General features: G+C 40.6%; 1 protein-coding gene across 1 annotated transcript in view; it reads right to left on the bottom strand.

The window, feature by feature from the left end:
- The window catches only part of MACO1 (macoilin 1), a 63,134-nt gene that overhangs the window by 30,999 nt on the left and 10,076 nt on the right, over positions 1-22,059 (bottom strand). Inside the window, exons 2-6 of the mRNA XM_039231922.1 lie at positions 16,316-16,457; positions 14,455-14,581; positions 9,453-9,576; positions 7,213-7,391; positions 5,344-5,845 (exon numbers count right to left, since the gene is read on the bottom strand). Of these exons, the coding sequence (XP_039087853.1) occupies positions 5,344-5,845; positions 7,213-7,391; positions 9,453-9,576; positions 14,455-14,581; positions 16,316-16,457 (1,074 nt within the window). The remainder of the gene's footprint in view (positions 1-5,343; positions 5,846-7,212; positions 7,392-9,452; positions 9,577-14,454; positions 14,582-16,315; positions 16,458-22,059) is intronic.

The raw sequence follows: 22,059 nt of genomic DNA on the forward strand, positions 1-22,059 counted from the left end.
GGAACAACAGCACAAAAAGAAAAACAAAAAGTAGCAAAATCAAGCAGGTTGATAAACCTTTTCAAAGCAGCAGGGTTAGAACCAAAAGGGCAGAAATCAAGACACTCGGGTTCCAGCCCTGGCACCGGCACTCCAGCTTGGTAACTCAGACTGGCCATTTACCTTCCTAGGGCTCATTTACCTCGTAGACGAAAAGGCAGGGTGGGGAGGCTGGTCTCGACGCCTCTTCCAGTTCCAAAAAAATAAACACCATTCTAAATTCTACTCAGTTTTGTCGAGTGCAGTTCTGCGAGGCAAATCGTGGGGACCTTTCCCTTCATGGCTCTTTGTACCAGATACTATTCAACTGCATTAGAGTCAAAGTTGAGATCTTATTAAGAACAAGCACTAAAAATAAGAAAGATGAATCTTCTGTCTTGAGTCCAAAAAAAGAAAAAAGAAAATGCAGGCTAGAAGTGAACCAAGGAGGCTTTTGTTTCAACCTTTCTACAGAATATCGATCACTTTACATTTTGTAGCCAGAGTTTTACGTTCTCTCCCTGGTGCAGAAAACTGGAAACAAGGAGGAGTGGCGCAGAGGAGCCCCACCCATCGGGGGCGGTGCTCCAGTGGGAGCTTGGTGTCAAGGGCACACATGGCCAGCCGCCAGCTCTCCTGCTCACAGGCCAGGAAGCTTCCAGAGAGCTGCTCCCGTGTCACCCCGACCTGCTACGTCTCAGAGTGGCTGCTGAGGGATCCCACTGACTGCCATGGAATATTCCACATCACAGTAAAGAAAGGGTTCCGTTATGGTGGCAAAATGATGTAGATACAATTTAGGCGAAAAAATCTGGACACAAAAACTACACAAACACTACGGCCACAATTATATAAGTTTAGCTGATGAAAAGAATATACGACAAAATTTTAATAGTGATTTGTGTCATGTGGTGGGACAATTTTTCCCTTTTCTCTAAATTTTCTGTAATTTTTTCACATTTAAAATGTCTTACAATTGGGGTGCCTGGGTGGCTCAATCGGTTAAGCATCTGACTTCAGCTCAGGTCATGATCTCGTGGTTCGTGGGTTCAAGCCCCACATCGAGCTCTATGCTGACAGCCAGCTCAGAGCCTGGAGCCTGTTTCGGATTCTGTGTCTCCCTTTCTCTCTGACCCTCCCCTATTCACACTGTCTCTCTCTCTCTCTCTTAGAAATAAATAAAAAAAAATTAAAAAAAATTTTTAATGTCTTAAAATTGACCAGATTTTAGAAGAAATGTAGCAGATCTCATTCTAACTGACATTATTCCTTTAACCCAGCTCTGAGTTAAAATAACTGATCTTTGGGGCATCTGGGTAGCTCAGTTGGTTAGTTAAGTGTCCGACTTCGGCTCAGAATATGGTCTCATGGCTTGTGAGTCTGAGACTTGTATCAGGCTCTGTAATGACAGCTTGGAGCCTGGAGCCTGCTTTGGAGTCTGGGTCTCCATCCCTCCCTGCCCCTCCCCCACCCTCCCTCCCTTTCTCTCTCTCTCAAAATTCACATTTAAAAAATTAGAAAAAAACCTGATCATCCTCCTTGTTTTTTCTGTTTTTATCTAGAATTTTTTCTCAGGTCAGAATTAAAAATATTTTGGCTACCAACATTATAAGCCTGTTTCCAAATATCCTGGGTAAAGGATTCAGAAATCAAGCTGGCAGAAGTCAGGTGATTTTGTAAGACGTATTTTTCAAACGAAAAGAGAAACTTTGGGCTGGCTTTCACAAGTTCCCAAACTTTTCCTGGGGAGGATCCTCCAGGTGACACTTATTCCCACGTCCCCACCTTCCCCCACACTCTGTAACTGCAGCCACCTGTCGGCATACTCCTTCCGCCAAGGGCTGGACAGTTAACGTCTCTCTCTTTGTAGGCCATACGGTCTCTGTCTCTGTTGCAGCTACTCAACCACCCCTGTGGCACAAAAGCAGCCACAGACGCCACATAAATGAACGAGAGTGGCTGGGTGCCAAGAAACTATTTTTTACATAAACCGGCAGCGGGCCAGATTTGGCCTCGCTGTCGTCTGCCAGCGGGTGGCACCTCGCACACTGGGGAGTGTGCGTGGGGCTGAGAGGGATGGAGAAAAGGCCCCAGGGACTACCTGCTCCCTCCGAGGAGCGGAGCTCACTGTCAAACCTTTTCATAGCCACATGACCCTGCCTGTGAGAATTCCCTCTGAAAGTGGAGTCCTAATGAATTTCCCCCCAAGTCATGGTACTGGTTCCTTAAATAGAGCCGTTCTTAACCACGATCCTGAGACAGAGGAGCTGTAGGGTGTTTTGCAATTAATTTACCATTAATATTACAGTACTGGTTTTTCAAGCGATTTAAAAAAAAAATGTTTAAAACAGGAAGCGGGAGATGAGTCCTCTCCCTCCAGCCGGCCTGCACAGCCCTGGGCACAGCCCTGGGCACAGCCCTGGGTGTGTGTGCAGCAGCCCAGGGCTCCTGTATATACGCGGTCAGCCCAGTGCATTTGCATCAGAAGGAGCCCTCAGGCACCCCGAATCCAGCCCCCCTCCATCTGAAGACACAATCACACTCTCCAGCTAACAACTCAAGCACGTCAGGTTTGGGTCGGTTACAGTCTTACTAATGTTCATCAAAGCATATATGAAGTCAAAGAGGAAACGGGAGAGAGCCAAGAAGGGAGAAGGGAAATGCGAAAACGCCTCCTACAACCAGGCTGAGGGATGTGCTCAGACAGCTTCTGTTTATAAACTTCTATTGTTGTTCATCTTGGAAAACTTGAAAATGTACGAAAGTAAAGAGAAAAACTAAAGCCCCGATGCCATCATGAGGCAATAATGATTATTATCGTTTTAGTTCCTTCCCCTTTGAATCACTTTTGTGCATATTAGAAAAAAAGATGTTTTTAATAAAACTGCTTTCTACTTTCTTCATTAAATATTATTGGGGCGCCTGGGTGGCTCAGTCAGTTAAGCGTCCAACTCTGGCTCAGGTCATGATCTCACCGCTCATGGGTTGGAACCCTGCATCGTGCTCTGTGCTGACAGCTCAGAGCCTGGAGCCTGCTTTAGATTCTGTGTCTCCCTCTCTCTCTGCCCCACCCCCACATGCACTCTATCTCTTGCCAAAAATAAATGTTAAAAAAAATTTTTTTAAATAAATGTTATGTCATGAGCACTTCCCTACATGTTTAACATGGCTTAAAAATATGATTTTGTAATGTCTATACTAAAAGTCCATCAGAAAGGGTGACTCAGTCCGACTCTTGGTTTCAGCTCAGGTCACAATCTCACGTTTTGTGAGTTCGAGCTCTATGTCAGGCTCTGCGTGGGCAGCATGGAGTCTGCATGGAATTCTCTCTCCTATCTCTCTCGGCTCCTCCCCCTGCTCGCTCGCTCGCTCTCTCTCTCTCAAAAATAAATAAACATTTTTTTAAAAAATTCCATCAAATGGATGGACCATAGTTTATTTAAGTTTCTTCCCTGTTGTTGGATATTTACAGAATGTCCTTATTCTTTGTAATATATCAGACATGGAAAGTAATCCTACGGAAACCTGTAAAACATTTTAAATATAATATTTTCTATTTATGTATTTAACAGCAAGTATTCCCTAAAACAGGGTAATAATATTCTGGGGCCCTTCAGATAAAGGCGCATTAGAGTACACATTAGTGACCACAGAAAGAGCCGTTCCACCCAGGACGAGGCATGGGGGCGCTGGGCCCACAGAAGCAAGACGGGACATCTGAGTCCTTGACCTTCTTTACGAGAGGCAGATTAGGTAGTCGAGTCAATCAACGTTACAGCTGGGGCCCAACTGAGATGGTATCACAAGGCTGAGCCTTACCTGCTGTCTCTGCAATACCCAAAGAGGAAAACTGTTTTGACTTGACTGCTATTATTAAAAGTGGACAGGAGAAAGGATGTTAAAAAGCTTGTGGCACATGTTTCATTTATAGCACATAATAAATTTCTGGGACGTTTCCTTTGAAATAGAAGGGTAACTAATTGGTCTTTCTCCTACGGGCCCCCTGGAGGGGGGTTCTCCACTGAGTGTTTTCTCTGCATGGCATTGTGGGCAGAATGTCACAACAAACAGATGTGGGTGCTGGCCTGGCATCCTCAACAGCACGGTATGCTTCTCAAAGTGGCTGGGGACTAGGAAATCTCTAGGGCCTTTAGCAGCAGAACCCACATATATTTCTCTTAATCTGTCAGTCAGAAAGTTAAGACAAGTTAATAATCTAGTACATGTAATTTATAACACTGGAAACCTTACCTCCTAGAAGAAATTATCTGCTCTTAATTAAGCCAAAGGAAGAGGAATATAAAATAACTTTGTAGAGAGAGGGAGCTATAATTGTCCTCTTGAGCTACAAATGAAAAAAGTTCCAGTTCAGGGGCACCTGGGTGGCTCAGTAAGCTGAGCTACCAACTTTGGCTCAGGTCAGGATCTCATGGTTTGTGGGTTCGAGCCCCACTTCAGGCTCTGTGCTGACAGAGCCTGCTTTGGATTCTGTGTCTCCCTCTCTCTCTGCCCCTCCCCTGCTTGTACTCTGTCTCTATCTCTTTCTCAAAAATAAATAAATAAATAAATAAAAATTTTTTAAAAAACCCCAAAACCTCCTGTTCAGATCCCAGTTTCCAAACTGAAAGATATGAGGTAAAAAGAACATATGTGTATTTTAGAAACTATATAAAACAGAGCAAAATTAAGGCTGAGCCAGTAAAGATAAATACGACGATGTTATTCTTTTACTTAAAGGTGGGAAAAGGTACATTTCTGATTATAATTGAAGCCTAATATTGTATTTACCTGTGGGATGTTTAGAGATTACCTTTCACACCCAACTTTCCCAAAGTTATCTGCGGGCATAATCCATGTTTACGTGGAATAACAAAAACAAGCACAAGGTGGCAAGGTCAACTTTCTCCGCACCCACCCCACCCCACCTTTCGGATCTGGTCTGACAGAGAGACGCGGATGAACAGGACACGAACTCTGTCTTATGTCTCCGCCACAAGAAGTCTGGATGTGCAAACAGCAAGACCGGGACCACAGATCTGCCTCTCAATACCACTGCAAGAATCGAGTTACATGTAAATTGCTCAGTCGTGCAAAGAGATCACTGTCACCTTACTCAAAACACTTGAAAGAGCAGCAATCAATGCTTCAGGACACAGGTGGCCAGCAAACTCATGTGAAATAAACACTTCAAATACCACCGAGTTAAAAGCCACAGTCTCTGATCACCAATAATTCCTACAGGCCCATATGGGAAGGGTCTGGTTTTCCAGACCTAAGTCAGGTCTCCTGGGAAAGTGGTCGGAAGGCTCCGGCATGCACACTTACCTTACCAGTGCATCTGGTTTGCTTAGCTGGTTATTAGGAATACAGTTTTCCATTAAGTCCTTGTGTGCACTTGGGCTCTTGCTAGTGCATTTTTGCTTCTTCTCGTTTTTACTAGATGAGGAAGGAATGCTCCCATTTGTGGCGCTATGACTGCGAGGTGAGGAGTTCACAACTCCACTGGCGTTTTTGTAATTTTTTGAGGAAGCAGTGCATGAGTCCTCTTTCAAGAGATTTTCTGTACTTCCCACAAGATCGTTATTTAATCTTTTACTATTGATATGGTTTTCCATATACTCAATTTCTTGTATTTTCGAGTCTACAGGTTGTAGAATATTGTTGTTATTTATTCCAAGGTTGTGTTTTTTGGCATCCTTGTCCTTCTCTTTCCCTTTTTCTCGGTATTCTATCTCTGGCAAAGTTGTGGAGAGTTTTTTGTTGGCTGGGATACCTCCGTTGTGATGTATAAGGATCGAGGAATCCATGTCAGGCAATCCTTTGGCTGCTACAATACCAAAAACAAACCAACAAACGAAAAAAACCACACCGGAACATTTAGTTATATAAAAACACAGCACAGGTTGATTCAACAACTGCATTATCTACGCTCTGAAACTCACTACAATCTACAAACCCATTTAGAAACAATAAGCACACCGTATCATGCTAACTTGCACAGGCAAATCCATAGGGTGCCTGGGGTTAAGGCTGAGCGTCCAACTCTTGATTTCAGCTCAGGCCGTAATCTCATGGTTCATGGGTTCGAGTCCTGTATCACACTCTGTGCTGACAGTGTGGTACCTGCTTGAGACTCTCTCTCCCTCCCTCTCTCTCTCAAAATAAATAAAATCACTATCACTTATGGAAAATCATGATCATTTATAAACACCAAACCATTACAGTTTGGGCCTTGAAAATAAGAGGAGGATTTCATAATTAAGTCATACGGAATTTATCAGTCAAATCAAACTTGTCTGCCGCTGTGATGAGAGAACACAGGCAGATCAGACTCCTAAGATACCATATTTTAAAAGATGCTAAATAAACTGCTAAGAGCTTTGCCGAAAAGAAAGTGATTAAATTAAACAAAAGAAGAGGTATGAGGTCAGGATCCGGGGCATCTGTGTTTTTCTTGACTCTAACAATGAGGTAACGAGGCCTAGGTCATCTACTAGGCCACAAGAAAAGAATTTTCCGAATGAGGTCCACGCATTCCAGCCTGTCCAAGTCTACTGGGAGAGATACTTCTGCATCATACTAGAGAGTAAGATCTCGGTAAATGTCAACTACAAACATGACTCTAAACTTCCAACTCTCAAAGAAAACTAGTACTGCTATCAATTCACCTACTGAATTAGATATATGCTCAGTAGAGCAGTCCTGTTAGACACAGAGCACTTTAAGAGCCACACTGCATTACAGGAACCATTTAGAATGGGGCCGAACCACTTTTGCTTTATTCAGAAGAATTTTAACTTCTGTTTATGTCTACATTTTGATCTTGCTTATACTTTGGTTCTTGGCTTGCTTCAATTACAAATGGACAAAGTTATATATACCATGTTGCTACTGAGAATAAACGTTTTTAAATATTTATAAGAGACTGAAATGAAGAATAAGCTATAAAAACAATAAAATAAACATATTAAAAGCACATGGTCTTCAGATACTAGTCAGAAAACATCCACGCCCTGTATTTCATGACCAAACAAAGCAATGGCCCTGAAGGGAAACACCAGAAAACAGGAAAATCCTTGGTAACCTTCCAATGTCCTACCAACTTTTCCGAGGGGGGGGGGGGGGAGGAATCTACTGATAGACAAAATCATGACTAATCTACTGAGCCAACACAGCTTTAGGGTAAAGACCTACCTTCCTCAGCCTCTTTTTCTTGCTTCTGAAGCATCTGTTGCTCTGGGGGGAGGGCTTGTTGAAGAAGCTGCATGTAAAATTCGTTCTCTTTCTGCACTTCCTTTTGCTTCCGTAACCGCATTTTGTAGCTTACGTAACTTTTGAAGCCAAAGCCCAAAGTCACCACAGGGTACCCGATGCTAGAAAGAAGAAGACCCAGCCAATAATTGCCAGTTAAAAACAAACAACACACGCATCAAACACACGAGGACACCTATGACTGAAATTAAGAAATAAATTCTAGACGATGATGGTAGTGGAGCATTTAGCGAACATAAACATATCTGATGTCGGCTGGGGAAGTGACAGGCAGCTGACATGTCGAGCAAACCCGCAGGAACAGAGGGGCTGCTAGACCACAAGAGGTTGCCCACCGGACTCTGGCATTCTTTAAGCCAACTCTCAAGAACTTACCACAGTGACTGCTGGACACATTGACTAATGCCTTTGATTAATACTGAGCTCCCTTATGCATTATTAGAACTTAGGCATCTGGGGGCATCTGAGTGGGTGGCTCAGTCAGTAAGCATTGACTCTTGATTTTGGATCAGGTCATGATCTCACGGTTTGTGGGATCAAGCCCCGCACTGGGTTGCATGCTGACAGCATAGAGCCTGCTTGGGATTCTCTCTCTTCTATTTCTGCCCATCCCACACACCCATGAGCACATTCTCTTTCAAAATAAAATAAATAAACATTAAAAAAAGAAGAAGAACTTAGGCATCTGTATGCTTTAAAGAACTAGCAGGGTAGAGATTTAATGAATGGGCATAAGTAAACATTTTAAGTGTTAAAAAGTCTAAAGGGACACAATTTCATTTTTAATACTAGAAGCCAGGGTCAAATTCAGAGGACTAGTTTAAGTTAATCTTCTTGCTGGCTGAAGGGTACTATCAACCAGATATTCCTGAAAAATTAGTTCATAAATACAGTCATACATAAACTCAAGAATCATTTAAATAAGTACTGGGGCGTCTGCATGGCTCAATTGGTGCAGCATCTGGTCATGATTTCAGCTCAGGCCATGATCTTACAGTTGGTGGGATCAAGTCCCACATCAGGCTCTGTGCTGACACTGTGGAGCCTGCCTGGGATTCTCTCTCCCTCTCTCTCTGTCACTCCCCCGCTTGCCCTCTCTCCTTCTCAAAAATAAATGAATAAACATTTAAAACATAAATATATAAATAAGTACTGATATTATCAGCGCCAACATTTGGTTTGTACGACCAAATTAAACCAGCTGTACTTATGACTAACCTCTGGGATAAAAAGCTGAAATATTTTCATTTAACTCATAAGTCTGTCCAATATCACTTAAAGCTTTTGCAAACACTGTCAAAACTCATATTAAGCCTCATTAACATTCAAACTTATACATTATAATTAGTCTAAATGTGCTCTCACTGCCAATTTAAAGTGACAAGTTTTATTGACCAAGTTTATTTAATTCACTTGCTTGTGAAAAGACTTTAAAATATTGGAAACGGTATCTTTTTAGTTGATTCCTGTTTATTTTGGTTTCTGCCATGAATGTTAGCAAATATTAAGTCAGTTCATTCAAATTTCATGGGATAGCCATCTATTTCATCAAGACATTTTGGAATCACTATCTGGTTAAAATAAAAATAGATAACACTTATCAGACACCTAAGTGCTTGAAATTAAGTTAAATACTTTACATATATCCCCTCATTTCATCTTTCCCACAAGACAGGCCCCCAATACACAGGTGAGGGAGGTAAGGCTTAGAGATGGTGACATGTCCAAGGCGACAATGCTATCAGGGGAAAGAAGTGGGGCTCAAATACTTATCTGCCTGAAAGGAGGGCACACGCTCTTTACTGCCATGTTGTGCTGTCATCTGGGTTTGTGTAAAATCTCTAAGAAAAAATTTATAACGGAACTTACCATTCTACATTGAAAAAGCAATGAACTGAATTAGAGATTAAGAATATACATAAAGGGGTGCCTGGGTGGCTCAGTCAGTTAAGCGTCCAACTTCGGCTCAGGTTACGATCTCACGGTTTGTGGGTTTGAGCCCGGCATCAGGTTCTGTGTGGACAGCTAAGAGCCTGGAAGGAGCCTGTTTCAGATTCTGTGTCTCCTTCTCTCTCTCTCTGCCCCTCCCCCACTCATGCTCTGTCTCTCTCTGTCTCAAAAATAAACTATAAAAAAAAAAAAAAGAATAATGTAATACTCACCAGTGAGCAGCAAATGGACGACAAAGGTCTACATGAAAATTTTTGAGATCTTTAAATCTAATTGCTGCTTCAATATAAACGAAGAGTATCCAGAGGGACACTGTGGGCAAACACACTCCCCTTTCTGTGGGAAAGCAGCAGAGAGACAAGCATCAGTGATACGTTAAACCAGCATAACAGATGTTTGTTTGGGACACTAGTTCAAGTACAGTTAACTTTCTTTTGTCTTTTTGTTTTTTGAGTATTGTTGACATACAATGTTACATTAGTTTCATGGGTACCACATAGTGATTCAATTTCTCTGTATGTGATGGTATGCTCACCACAAGTGTAGCTACTATTTGTCACCACACAACGCTATTACATTGCCATTGGGTATAGTCCCTATGCTGGGCCTTTTATTGCCATCACTTGTTCATTCCACAACTATAAACCTGTACCTTCCACTCCCCTTCATCCATTTTGCCCGTCCCCCTATGCGCCTTTCCTCTAGCAACCATTACTTTGTTCTCTTAACAACAGTAACTTTCATTAAGGCTTTCAAACGAATTAGGGGCACCTGGGTGGCTCAGGTGGTTAAGCGCCCGACATCCGCTCAGGTCATGATCTCAATGGTTCATAGGTTTGAGCCCTGCGTCAGGCTCTGCTGACAGCTCAGAGCCTGGAGCCTGCTTTGGATTCTGTGTCTCCCTCTCCCTATCCCTCCCCTGCTCTCTCTCTCTCGCTCTCTCTCAAATAAATAAACATTAAAAAAAAAAAAGTAAGAAAGACTTTTAAACTAATTAAAAAGAAGTTTGATCCAAACTGAAAGCTTTTATATGACAAAAGATGTGATGAAATCATAGACAAAAATAAAAGATGGACATTCTGGCAAAAAATATTTACAATATGTGAAAGAAAAGAGTCATAGCCCTACTGTACAAAGAACTCCTACAAATCAAGAAAAAGGCAACTGAAGAAAATAATTTCCAAGTCATAAAAGAAAAATATAGATGGCTAAAAAACATATGAAAAGATGGTCAGTTTCACTACTACTGATTAGGGAAATACAAATGTTTTAAAAATGAGATTCCATTTGTTTAATCTATCAGATAAGCAAAAATTTAAAAGGCAGGTAATAATATAGGCAGGATAAGGCTAAGGGTTCATTCTCATACTTGGCAAAAATATAAATTGGGGCAACAATTTTTAGAAGGCAGTTTGGTTAGTAGAATTAAATTTAAAATATTATACCTTTGACCCAGAAATTCCAATTCTGGGAATCTACCCTGTAGAAATCTTTTAAAACTCCGTGGAATAAATATAGTGAATAAAGAATATTCACTATATTATTATTCACAATAGTAAAAATGTAGAATTAATTGAAATGCCTATCAAATAGAGAACTGTTTATAATAAATCTGTATAATGACTATGATACAGATTTTCAAAAGAATGAAGATCTGTACTAACATGAAATGATATGTAAAAAACAAAACAAATTCTTAAGAATGAGTTTTAACATAAAGAAATGTTTCTGACATTTAAGGGACACCTGGATGGCTCAGCTGGTTAAGCCTCTGACTCTTGATTTCAGCTCAGGTCATGATCTCACAGCTTGTGGGTTTGAGCCCTGCATTGGGCTCTGCGCTGACAGTGTGAAGCCTGCTTGGGATGCTCTGTGTTCCTCCTTCTCTGCCCCTCCCTCGCTTGCTCTCTCTCCCTCTCAAAAATAAATAAATAAACTTAAAAAAAAACAACTAAAAGAAATGTTTCTGACATTTAAGTTCTGTTCTACAAACTGTTTTTCTTAACTATAAGCTTATATTCCTTTTGTAATTAAAAACAATTTTCAAGGGAGGAAAAAGCAACTTGCAGTAGAATAAATAAGATACAAATAATGGGATAATTTTCACTGATTTTTACAATCAAAATCTGCAAGCTGGGTCTACGTCGATATGATTAATAATGGGATTGTTTTATAAAGATGGACTACAGAGACATGAGGTCCAATAACTCTGCAGAGAGCTCCTTTGAGATTGTATAACACAAGTGAGTTACAGAAAAGGGAATGGGGGGCAGGGGGAGGGAAATCGGTAACCTAAGATCTTTTTACTAAGGCTCTTTGGGATGAAATAAAAGAAAAATCATAGCAACTTGGAACTACAAAGAAGATTATTTAGTCCGACCTCTTTATTATACTGAAGAATAAAGTAAGCCCTAGAGTCTACAGAAATTGGGTCCAAGTTCATAAAGATGATGCAGAGTCTGTCCCTAAGGAGAATCTCAGTCCCCTTAGACCTAGTATGTAAGGTAAGAGACACTCAAAGTTCTGTAAAGGCACCTAATGGCCTCAACCATTCTTATAGATTTAATCTAGAAAAAATGGGGCATTTTCACAAGTTCATTTCAAAATGCATTTTCAAAAATTTATTATTTCTGGGGCGTCTGGGTGGCTTAGTCAGTTGAGCACCGGACTTCAGCTCAGGTTGTGATCTAACAGTTGGTGAGTTCAAGCCCTGTGTTGGGCTCGCTGTGGTCAGCACAGACCCCACTTTGGATTCTCTGTCCCCCTCTCTCTCTCTGCCCCTCCCCCACTGCACTCTCCCAAAAATAAACGTTAAAAAATTTTTTTAGATTCCCTAACTTCTTATATTAATTCCTAAAGTTATCATACACATAATATGCACATTATAGAAAAAAATGGAAAATTTTGGACAAAATGTCTTTATTGCTATACTTGTCAAATAATAAAATCATGAAAAGATGTTCAAACAAGTGAAAGAGTCATGCTGTACCTAGTTTTATGTCCTGTTTTTTTCCCTCTTAACAGTAAGGAAAAGAAGTTCATGATAGAACATTATCATTTTTTTGTGGCAATATATAATTTCATCAACTATTCCTAATAAACTTAAGAAAGAATTTTAAATTTTAACAAGTGGCAAAAGAAATTAATCCCAGGTTATAAAAATTGTACTCATATTTGCCTGGCCCCGTAAGAACATAAAGTTTGCTTTGTTTTGTTTATTTGAGCAGTAGTCATTCCAAATTAAAACACACTTCACAACCTAGCTATTCCAACACACATTTCTGAGCCTAGGGCTAAAGGGAGGCTGGTTATCACTCATGGTATTAGCTTCACTGCTGCCCCATGGTCAACTATTACACTTGTTCCCAATAGGTTCTATTAATAGTTACAGGGCTAGTTTTTTTCCCCAACTGCTAAGACATTATTAAAGTAATCTAGAAAATCATTATAGTTCATCAAAGTCATGGATTATTGAACTGGAAGGCTCCCCTAGACATTATCTAGATTACTTTACCCTCATATGACAGAGAAAACTGAGACCCAGACAGAATGACGAGTGTAAATGTCAACTCACCTGAACCAGGACCCAGGACCAGGAAATACAAGGAAAAACTAAAGAATGAAAAACTCACTTTAATTAGAGGAAAGCAGACTAAGGAACTGTCATGTTAGCTTATGAATCAAGTCAGATATGAGAGATGGAGAAAACCACGCTCACGGTGGAAACTTCAAGTATCAGAGCTGACACGTGCCCACGACACAGGCCAGCACCATCCCCTTGGCACCTCTGAGAAGAGGATGAACACTGCTACAGGGAGCTTTTAGGAGCTGCCTTTCCCTCCAGGATCAAAAGCCTACAGGCTGTGCTGCCGGGCCTAAGAATCAAGCTTCATGCGGCTTTGCTGACAGGTGTAGTGTGCTGAGAGCCCATCCTCACACCCCATGCGCCCAACTCAGGCTGCCACAGTGGCCTGGAAGAAATATGAGAGTGTCTCGTATGATCTTAGTTTGAGACGGCAGAAGTACAGCTGTAAAAAGGGAGGTGACTGTGTGGCTCTGCTCCAGGCAGAACATACCTGGAACAGCACACTTTGGTTAAGAGGACCTCTAAGAACTGAGGCGGTCAGGATGGTGACAGTGGTTCAGATGACACACAAGGAAAGCTGATGAAACCAGAGGTGTTCTGCCTACAGAAAAGATGACTCGAGAGAGAAGACTTTGAATTTCCAAAGAAATGTTAACTGTGGATGGGAGACCACACTCATTCAGCGGGGCTCTAATGTAGGGATGTTGGGTTCGAGGGGATGGCCTGTAGACCCCTCGAATCTGAAGAAAAAGTTCTGGACTCTTCCCTGTATTTGTGGGGGAAAGCCTCCTTATATCCTCTAACAGATAAGCAAGCCCCAAAACAGTCAAGATGTGCTGGATCAAAAGTATCAGGAGGAAAATTCTGGCTCAGTATCAGGAAGAACTTTCTATTACATAGGCCCCAACAGCTGAGTTCTTTATCACTGAAGGCTTTCAATCAGAGATTAAACTACCAAGTATCAGGGATGCTGTGGGGATTCTTAGACCAAACACGAGTTCAACTAAATGAGCTCACACATTCCTTTCAAAGCTGACACTGCAGGAAGATTTTTCCTATGTGGAACGTGGCTTCTTCAAGTCTACATAAAGAGAAATCACTTCAAAACACACACACACACACACACACACACACACACACACACACAAATATCTTGATAATGATAACTGGTGACTGAAATGCCTACAACTGAGATGTCAAGTCATAAAGGCTTAAACTTTTCATTCAATACTGGAAAAAAAGACAAAATATAATTTAAAGATACAATCTATTAGGAAAAGGCCACTTTAAAATGTCCACATTGGGGTGCCTGGGTGGCTCAGCTGATTAAGCATCCGGCTTCAGCTCAGGTCATGATCTCACCGTACCCAAGGCCAAGTCCTGCATTAGGCTCTGTGCTGACAGCTCAGAGCCTGGAGCCTGTTTCAGATTCTGTGTCTCCCTCTGTTTCTGCTCCTCCCCACCTCGTGTTCTGTCTCTCGCGAAAATGAACATTAAAACAATTTTTTAAGTAAAAAAACAAAATATAATAAAATGTCCACATTAAGTTCAACTCTATGTATTCTAAGAAATCATTTAAAAAGTTGAACCTCGATTTCTATCCATTTTAAGAAGCCATTATGACTTACCTGTGTGCCATACGTACTGAACCCACACGTAGGTGCTAGCAGCAAAAAAAAGCCATTGTATGGGGATGAACAGCAGACATATTATATTTGACGTGAATGCTACACAAACAAAAAATACTGAGAAGGCCTAAAGGAAAAAAACAAAACAACATTAAAAACACATCTTAGCACTTGTCATTTTCAAACAGAGAGTATTAAAAGCATGTTGGACAAAGATCTCTGAAACTGCCATGCAGTAACTGTAGAGCAAGTGACAACAGGCAACTTTAAACATTGAAAACCCACCATGTAAAAAGCAGAGGTTAATTGAACATTAAAGAATAATCCTATTTATGGCCTCAAGTCATGAAGAACAACGGGACCAGAACAAACTGGGGTTGGATCACAGTGAGATCATTTGGACTCCACAGGTGGGTTACCTAAAAGAATTAGAACTGTAACATGGAAAAGGCTTCCCTCCTCATCAAATATTCCTAAAGAGCCTCATTCTTAAAGAATAGGCTGTTGGAGCACAAATGAACCACAACAGTAGGAACTCTGCGGATGTGCAGGATTTTAATAATGCAGCCTTTCTCTGGACGCACCACCATCATGTATTACCAACAGGACACGAGCTCCAGGCCGTCTTTTCAAGGCTCTGGATTCTGGAGAAGAGTTACAAGTTTAAGGTGTGGTCACGGAACACAAGAGAACTGCGGGTCAGCCAAGGGAACAAGCCCAGGCCTGTGCCCGTGCTCTAAACCAGCAGTTTTCAAAACATGGTCTAGGGCAGGGAGGTGCGGGCACCCGGGTGATCCAATCAGTTAAGTGTCTGACACTTGGTAATGGCTCAGGTTATGACCTCATGGTTCCTGAAATAGAGCCCATATCAAGCCTTGAATCAGGCCCCATGGAGCTTGGGATTCTCTCTCCCTCTCTCTTGGTCACGGACGTGTGCACGTGTGCACATGCGCAAACCCGCACACACGCTTTAAAAATACAAAAACTTAAAAAACAAAACACAACAAAACAAAAACATAGTTTGGGGATTCCTGGATCCTTTCACTGGGTCTTACAGGTCAACATCATTTTCATAACAATACCAAGATGTCATCTGCCTTTTACATGCTTGTTCACTAGGCCTAAGGTGGCTTTTTCTAGATGCTACGTGATATGTGATATTGCAATCGAGTGAGTTCAGAAGCAGATAGGAAAATGCAGCTGTCTTCCATTAAGCCAGACGTTAAAGAGATTGCAAAAATGTAGTCAATCTTCTCATTTTTTTTGTTTTGGAAAATATAGTTATTTTTCATTTAAAAAAAGTAATTGGCGTTAACATGTAATGGGCTTGTTATTATTTTCAAGTGAATTACCAAATATTTAAATTTGTTTTCAAAGTTTTAATTTCTAATATAGTAAATATGGATAGATCTAACCCACATATATAGAAGCTCCTTAGAATCCTCAGCAATCTACTTCAAGAGCACAACAGGGCCCTGAGACCCCCAGAAAGTTTGCGAACCCCCACTCTAACTCTAACCCAATCGCTAACACAGGGACTGGGGCTTCAGAAATAATACTTCAGAGTAGGACTGGGTAATTATTGCTTTCTTCACTGCTTTGTTTCCCTCCCAAGGTCTTTCTTCCCTTCTCTTCTTGTCTCTGGAATGGTAGAGGCGGTGGGGAGTATGATGATCTGATCTGTGGATTTAGATAAAACAGCCTTAGAGGCCAGTTTCAGTCCATAGGTCCTATTAGCTCAATACAGTCACCTAAGTATTACTAATAAAATATACTTTAGACCGTTTTATCATCAGTTCCTGAAGATTTTCTTAGAAAATTAAATCCCTTATACTTGGAAAACACGTATTAATAAACATACCAGTCCCTGGTATCTGAAGGAATCATAGACGCTCCTGATGAAAAGCCAAAACGGCCACAGGTATTCAAATCTGAACTCCAGGACAAAATCGGCCAGGAGGACCAGTGCCCACACTACCAGGAATTTCAGGTATAAAAATGTACTGCAAAGTATAAAAATAAAGAATTAATTCAAGGTCATCTGGGAAGCACAGAAAAAGAAAGCACACTGTTTTTTTTGTTTTTTGGGTTTTTTTTAGAGATAAAAAATATCTTCCTGTATCATGAAAACAATGGAGCAAAAGGGCAAAAAGAGATGTTGCTGGAACCCATTTAATTTTAACAACTCTGGCGTTCACTCTGATACCCACAACCATCAAAGAGAGATGATGACCAAAAATGCTTAATTCCATATAAGATAAAAAAAAAATTTTAATCTCACCACTATTTAAAAATGTGCTAAGTGTCTGACTTCAAAATACTGCAACACTCTCAAAATTACAGCTTTCAAGCTATTCTTCATTAAAAGAAAATGTCACGGTTGAAAGGCTTCGAATTTGCTGTTTCCCCGCCCCTCTACAGCTGTTTGAAGAGCCTTTGAGATTCTGGCTGTGCATCGCTATGGCTTGAAGAGCTCTTTCTTTCTCCCTCTCTATGTATTATTCACCTGCATTAACCAAACAAAAACCAAATGATTTCCCCCAAATAGAAATCATTTAGGAGCAGATGCCAATCACTACTAAGGATTGTGAGGGCACAAAATGTATTTTCAAGAAGGGCGCCTGGGTGGCTCAGTCAGTTATGCGTCTGACTTGGGCTCAGGTCATGATCTCGTGGTTCATGGGTTCGAGCCCTGCGTCAGGCTCTGTGCTGATGGTGTTGAGCCTGCTTGGGATTCTCTTCTCTCCCCTGGCCCCTCCCCAACTTGCTCAGGCTCTCTCTCTCTCTTTCTCTCAAAATAAATAAATAAACTTAAAACATGTACCCTAAAGAAAAATTCTAAAGCATCTCAACTTTGCTCTAGCTAAGATGTAAATGTGTGTTTCCATTTCCCTCTGGATTTAGGTTAAATAGAAACACACTTTGATAAGCTGTGCAGCACACATATTTAACCACTTCAGTAGCTCAAAACAAGGAAATGAATTAAAATCTCAAAGTCCATTCTTCCAGTTCATTAGTTGCATAATAGATGAGTAGCCTTCAGATTAATAAGCCCCTTATTATTTAATAAACCCCTAACTCTATATCCCTAACCCAGTCCATTCTGGAGCAGGTTAAGTTTAGGTATTTAAAAAAAAAAAAAGATTTTCTAAGATACAGATTGGAAATACCTAAAACTCACTCTGACTGGGGCTAGAATCTTGCATGCTGCTTGGTAATATAAATATTCCAATATTGATATGATTACATTAGCTGTTTAAATATATACCACTACTACCAAAATCAAGACTTTACTAAATCCTTTTGAAGTATATTAAAATAAGCAACAAAAAACTTAGAAACTTGGCGGGGGGGGGCAACAAATGCAGAACCCAGCACCGAGGATTGTTTCTGTGCCCTCTGAAGTCACAAGGGTAAAAAGATGTCAAGAACAGACCTGTATGACCCTCAATGATACAGAAGCAAAATGATGCATAATTTGCAAGCAGGGTCAATTTCGAATACTAACTCTTGGTAGAACTTCTGAGGGCTTAATAATAGGTTTCAATTAAGAGGTTTGCTATGGAGTCAAGGAACCCAAGGCAAACCAGAAGAAAACAGGCTTGTACTCTAAGTCCCACCTTTTAGTTTCATCTCACTAGATTCATATCAGCCAGATGAAGGTGGGGCCCCCATTCTCACTCACCAAATTCATCACTGATCCAGTGGAGAGCAAGACTTATTTTATTAGAAAGGACAACTGAGTCACATAGGCATTCGGGAACACAAATCTAGTTTCCAAGCTGCTTGGCTTCAAAACTGAATGGTTTTTTCTTAGTCTCTAGAATTGTTTCTAGGTTTTTAAGAAGTGATAATAGGCTCTTCTCCATATTTCTAAGGCATTTAAGAAATGGCATGCATGGAAATGTTTTTTACTTCTCCTGTGAATACTCTTTCCCGTGGGGCTGCCTCTGGACGGCAGCTGAATGAGATGTGGCAGGTACATCATCGTATGTAGTTGACACTGGTCCCCCGGTGAAGGTAGAGTACTACCAGCTACTCTCTGCCCCAAATGCTCCCTTGGCATGGCAGGGGGGCAGCCTTCCAACCCCCCCCCATCCAGCTGGCAACATCCTGCTGCACTATTTAGATAGCCACTATCCAAAGACTGACAGCCTGTTGTATACTTTTTTGTAACCTAATCATTTAAACCTAAGGCAATACAAAAATTATCATCTTTGTAACATGACTCCTCGTTTTCAAGTCTGTGACTTCACAAGAGTTCCTTTTTATATAGTTCATATCTTTTTAAAAAACTGCTTTCATACCTTTCATGTTCCTTGACACCCAGTTTTTACTGAGTCACAGTTTAGAAGTGAAGATATCTAAGGAAACTTGATCTTTCACAAACATATGCTGTACCCTCAACTTTCCTCAGGCTCCCCTTTTAGGAGCGCCTGCCTCTAAAAATCAAGAAACGACCTAATTAATTAACATAGTAGATTTTACGAGTTTTGCGAGAAAAGTTCTTTCTAGAACAAATTGCACAATCACGTCAATATACATGTGGTTACTGACCTGGACATTAAAAATGGTTAAGATGCTCAATTTTACATTATGTGTTTGGCCACACTTTTAAATATATGTGAATAAATAATTTACTCATCTTATAAAAAAAGTTGATTTTACTTTAAAATCAACTAGTATTGAATTGATTCATTTCCATCTTCGGCGTTTTAGAAAGTTTAAGACAATTGCCTGATTCAGTATTCGCTTAGTTCTTTTTATGAGTAAATTATGCTTATTATCCTTCTATAGGTACCTGTAAAAAGAGTTAAAAGACAAGTAATCTAAAAAACTACAATCAGTGTAGATACCCTAATTCCTTTCCTTCCGTGTTCTGAAGGTCATAAGATTTTGCCAAATCCAAAGAGATGACATTCTCAAGGGGGAGAAAATTAGGCTTTAAGCCATTATAGCATTCCACAATATTTCTTTTAAGCCATGAAGAGAATATGATTAAATATATTTTTATGAATACAGTTCATAACATGGTTCATAGCTTAATGAATTTCTCTAATCCAAATACATTTATGAATAACTATAAAATATCTTGAACAAAGATAGAAAGTATAACTGCAACAAAAAGATATTTTTCACAATAATATAATGAAACAAGGGCAGACCAATAATGTCTTTTGATGGCCTTGTATGCTTCTGCTTTGGATGCCAGTGAAATAAAGAAGAGACATGTGCAATTAGGCTTAGCAGGGGTGACTTTCAGAGGGGTTATTAATTATAAGTCTCCCCACCCATTCTATTCCTGCCCTTGCCTTTTACCACCATTTTTTACCTGAATCTATTCTATCTATGGCTTAATCATTTATGATTAATGAGAAGTAGTATTGAACATTTTCCTTTTTCCAAGTAAAGTGCACCTTCTCTCTAGTACCACTAGCTGCTCATCACTTAGATCATTTTCTGGAGCCCAAATAATTACCATGGTGTGGCCATCAATCCTCAGTACCTGACCTTTTCCCTAGGCAGACTAATCGCCTTTTAGTTCACTTGGTCCTCCCCACAGAAATGACTGTAGAATACTCCACTGGCTGAGCTAGTGGCCATCTATCTCAATTCCTAGCTTTCCTGTCCTCTCTGTAATAGCAACTGTGAATTGCTTTTAACCTTCAGTATGTAGCACAGTACTTCTTACACCAAACTGCTGTCTTCTCTGTTATCAAATACCTCTCCCTATTCGACATCACCTCTAGAATATTCATCCGGCCTCTTGTCCACCTGATATTCCTGCTGAAATCTTATTATGTATGATTTTGGTCCTGCTACTCAAAGTGTGGTCCATGGACCAGCAGCATCAGCATTTAGTGTGAGCTTTTTAGAAGAGCAGTATTTCAGGGCCCACCTCAGACCTATTTAATCAAAGCGTTCAGGTTCACCAGATCCCTAGATCATTTGTGTTCACATTAAAATTTGAGAAGTACTGGCCCGTCATATAAACTTCTCGTTGTTATGGTTCTAGTGCCAAACTCCACAATGTCTCAGAAAGAAGACAACTCTCTCCTCGAATAATCAGTACTTATGTCCGAACCATTTGCTCTCCTGCCCTCAACTGGGAACACTGTTGAAGTTTAATTCTTCCATTTTCTTACCTTTCTTTCTGAGTCACAGACAAGATCCCGACCATAGTACAAGTTAATCACATGACGCACGTCTATTACCACTCATCCCTGAGCACACGGCATGAGTGTCACTTCCTTAAAAAAGGCCTCCATAATCCCAAAGGAAAGACTGCCACTGTTATAGGTTTACGTTAGCATCCTGTACCATAAAAACATTTCATCGCAGTTATAAATAAATAGTATTTTATTTAATGAACTGTTTAAAATGAAAAGTAAAGTCACCAGAACAAAAATGCTGCCTATTCTGTTCCCGGCTTTAGCCTCAGTGCCCAGCACAGCATCCTGCACGCTGCAGAAGCTTAACAAATATTTGTCGAATGAATGACCTACAATGCACAAGAGTGTGTAAGGTCATTACCAAAGTACACACTTAACATGGAGAGAGATGGAGAGCTCACGCACAGATGACTGGAAAGGGCATTTAAACAAAGCAACATCAACTGAGACAACAAACAGGGCTCCTGCTCCAAAGATGACCAGGCACACATCCCCAGTCTGTCCTCTTCTTCACTAGGAAGAAATGACCCAGTCTTGCTCTGGGTGCCAGACAATCACTCCATTTGGCCCCTGCCGCTGGCTCTGCCTACTGCGAGCGTTCTCCAAGTGTCTTCTATTAAGCCTAACATCACAGAAATCTGCAAAACTGTAGAGCCACACAACCCTTTTCATTGATTTATTGTTAATTTTATATGAGCTAGTAATTACTTAAAATGTTTCCGTCCTGGGCACTTGGGTGGCTTAGTCGGATAAGCTTCTGACTCTTGGTTTCAGCCTGGGTCATGATCTCGTGGTTTCAGGAGATCAAGCCCTGCATCGGGCTCTGTGCTGGCAGCATGTAGCCTGCTTGGGATGGTCTCTCTCCTTTCTCTCTGCCCCTCTCCAACTTGCGCTTTCTGTCTCTCTCTTTCAAAATAAATAAATAAATATAAAAAAATGCTTCTGTCTTACTTTCTACTATAGCAAACATTGATAGATATAACCCATACAAACCAAGAGGGGAAAGAGATCCTGAGATAAAAATCATTGAGAAATGGTGGACTACAGAAAGTTGTGTGCGAGCAACAAGATCAAATGGTCTAGAACCACCTGCATCCCAGTGTGCAATCCAGAGAGGAGGGACAGCCTGGGAAGACCTAGGCTGCTCCTTATTTCTCTTTTCTATTCTAGTCCTCCTGCAGGCTGCAAAGAGGACCTTTCGAAGGTCAATCTCTCTCTCTCTCTCACACACACACACACCCATACATATATATATACACACACACAAGTACTGCAGTGACAAATCTACTGTAAAATATGCCCAATTTAAAAAGAAAAACTAGAATTGAAATCACTTATAAAAGCTTTTAAGTACAATATTTTATAAACGGCTATACGGACTACAGAGATATCAAAGACAGGTACTGGAACGTAACATTATTGGAGACTTTAG

This window comes from Hyaena hyaena, unplaced genomic scaffold, assembly GCF_003009895.1.
Source record: "Hyaena hyaena isolate Hyena2069 unplaced genomic scaffold, ASM300989v1 scaffold_3, whole genome shotgun sequence".
NCBI classification, from domain to species: domain Eukaryota; kingdom Metazoa; phylum Chordata; class Mammalia; order Carnivora; family Hyaenidae; genus Hyaena; species Hyaena hyaena.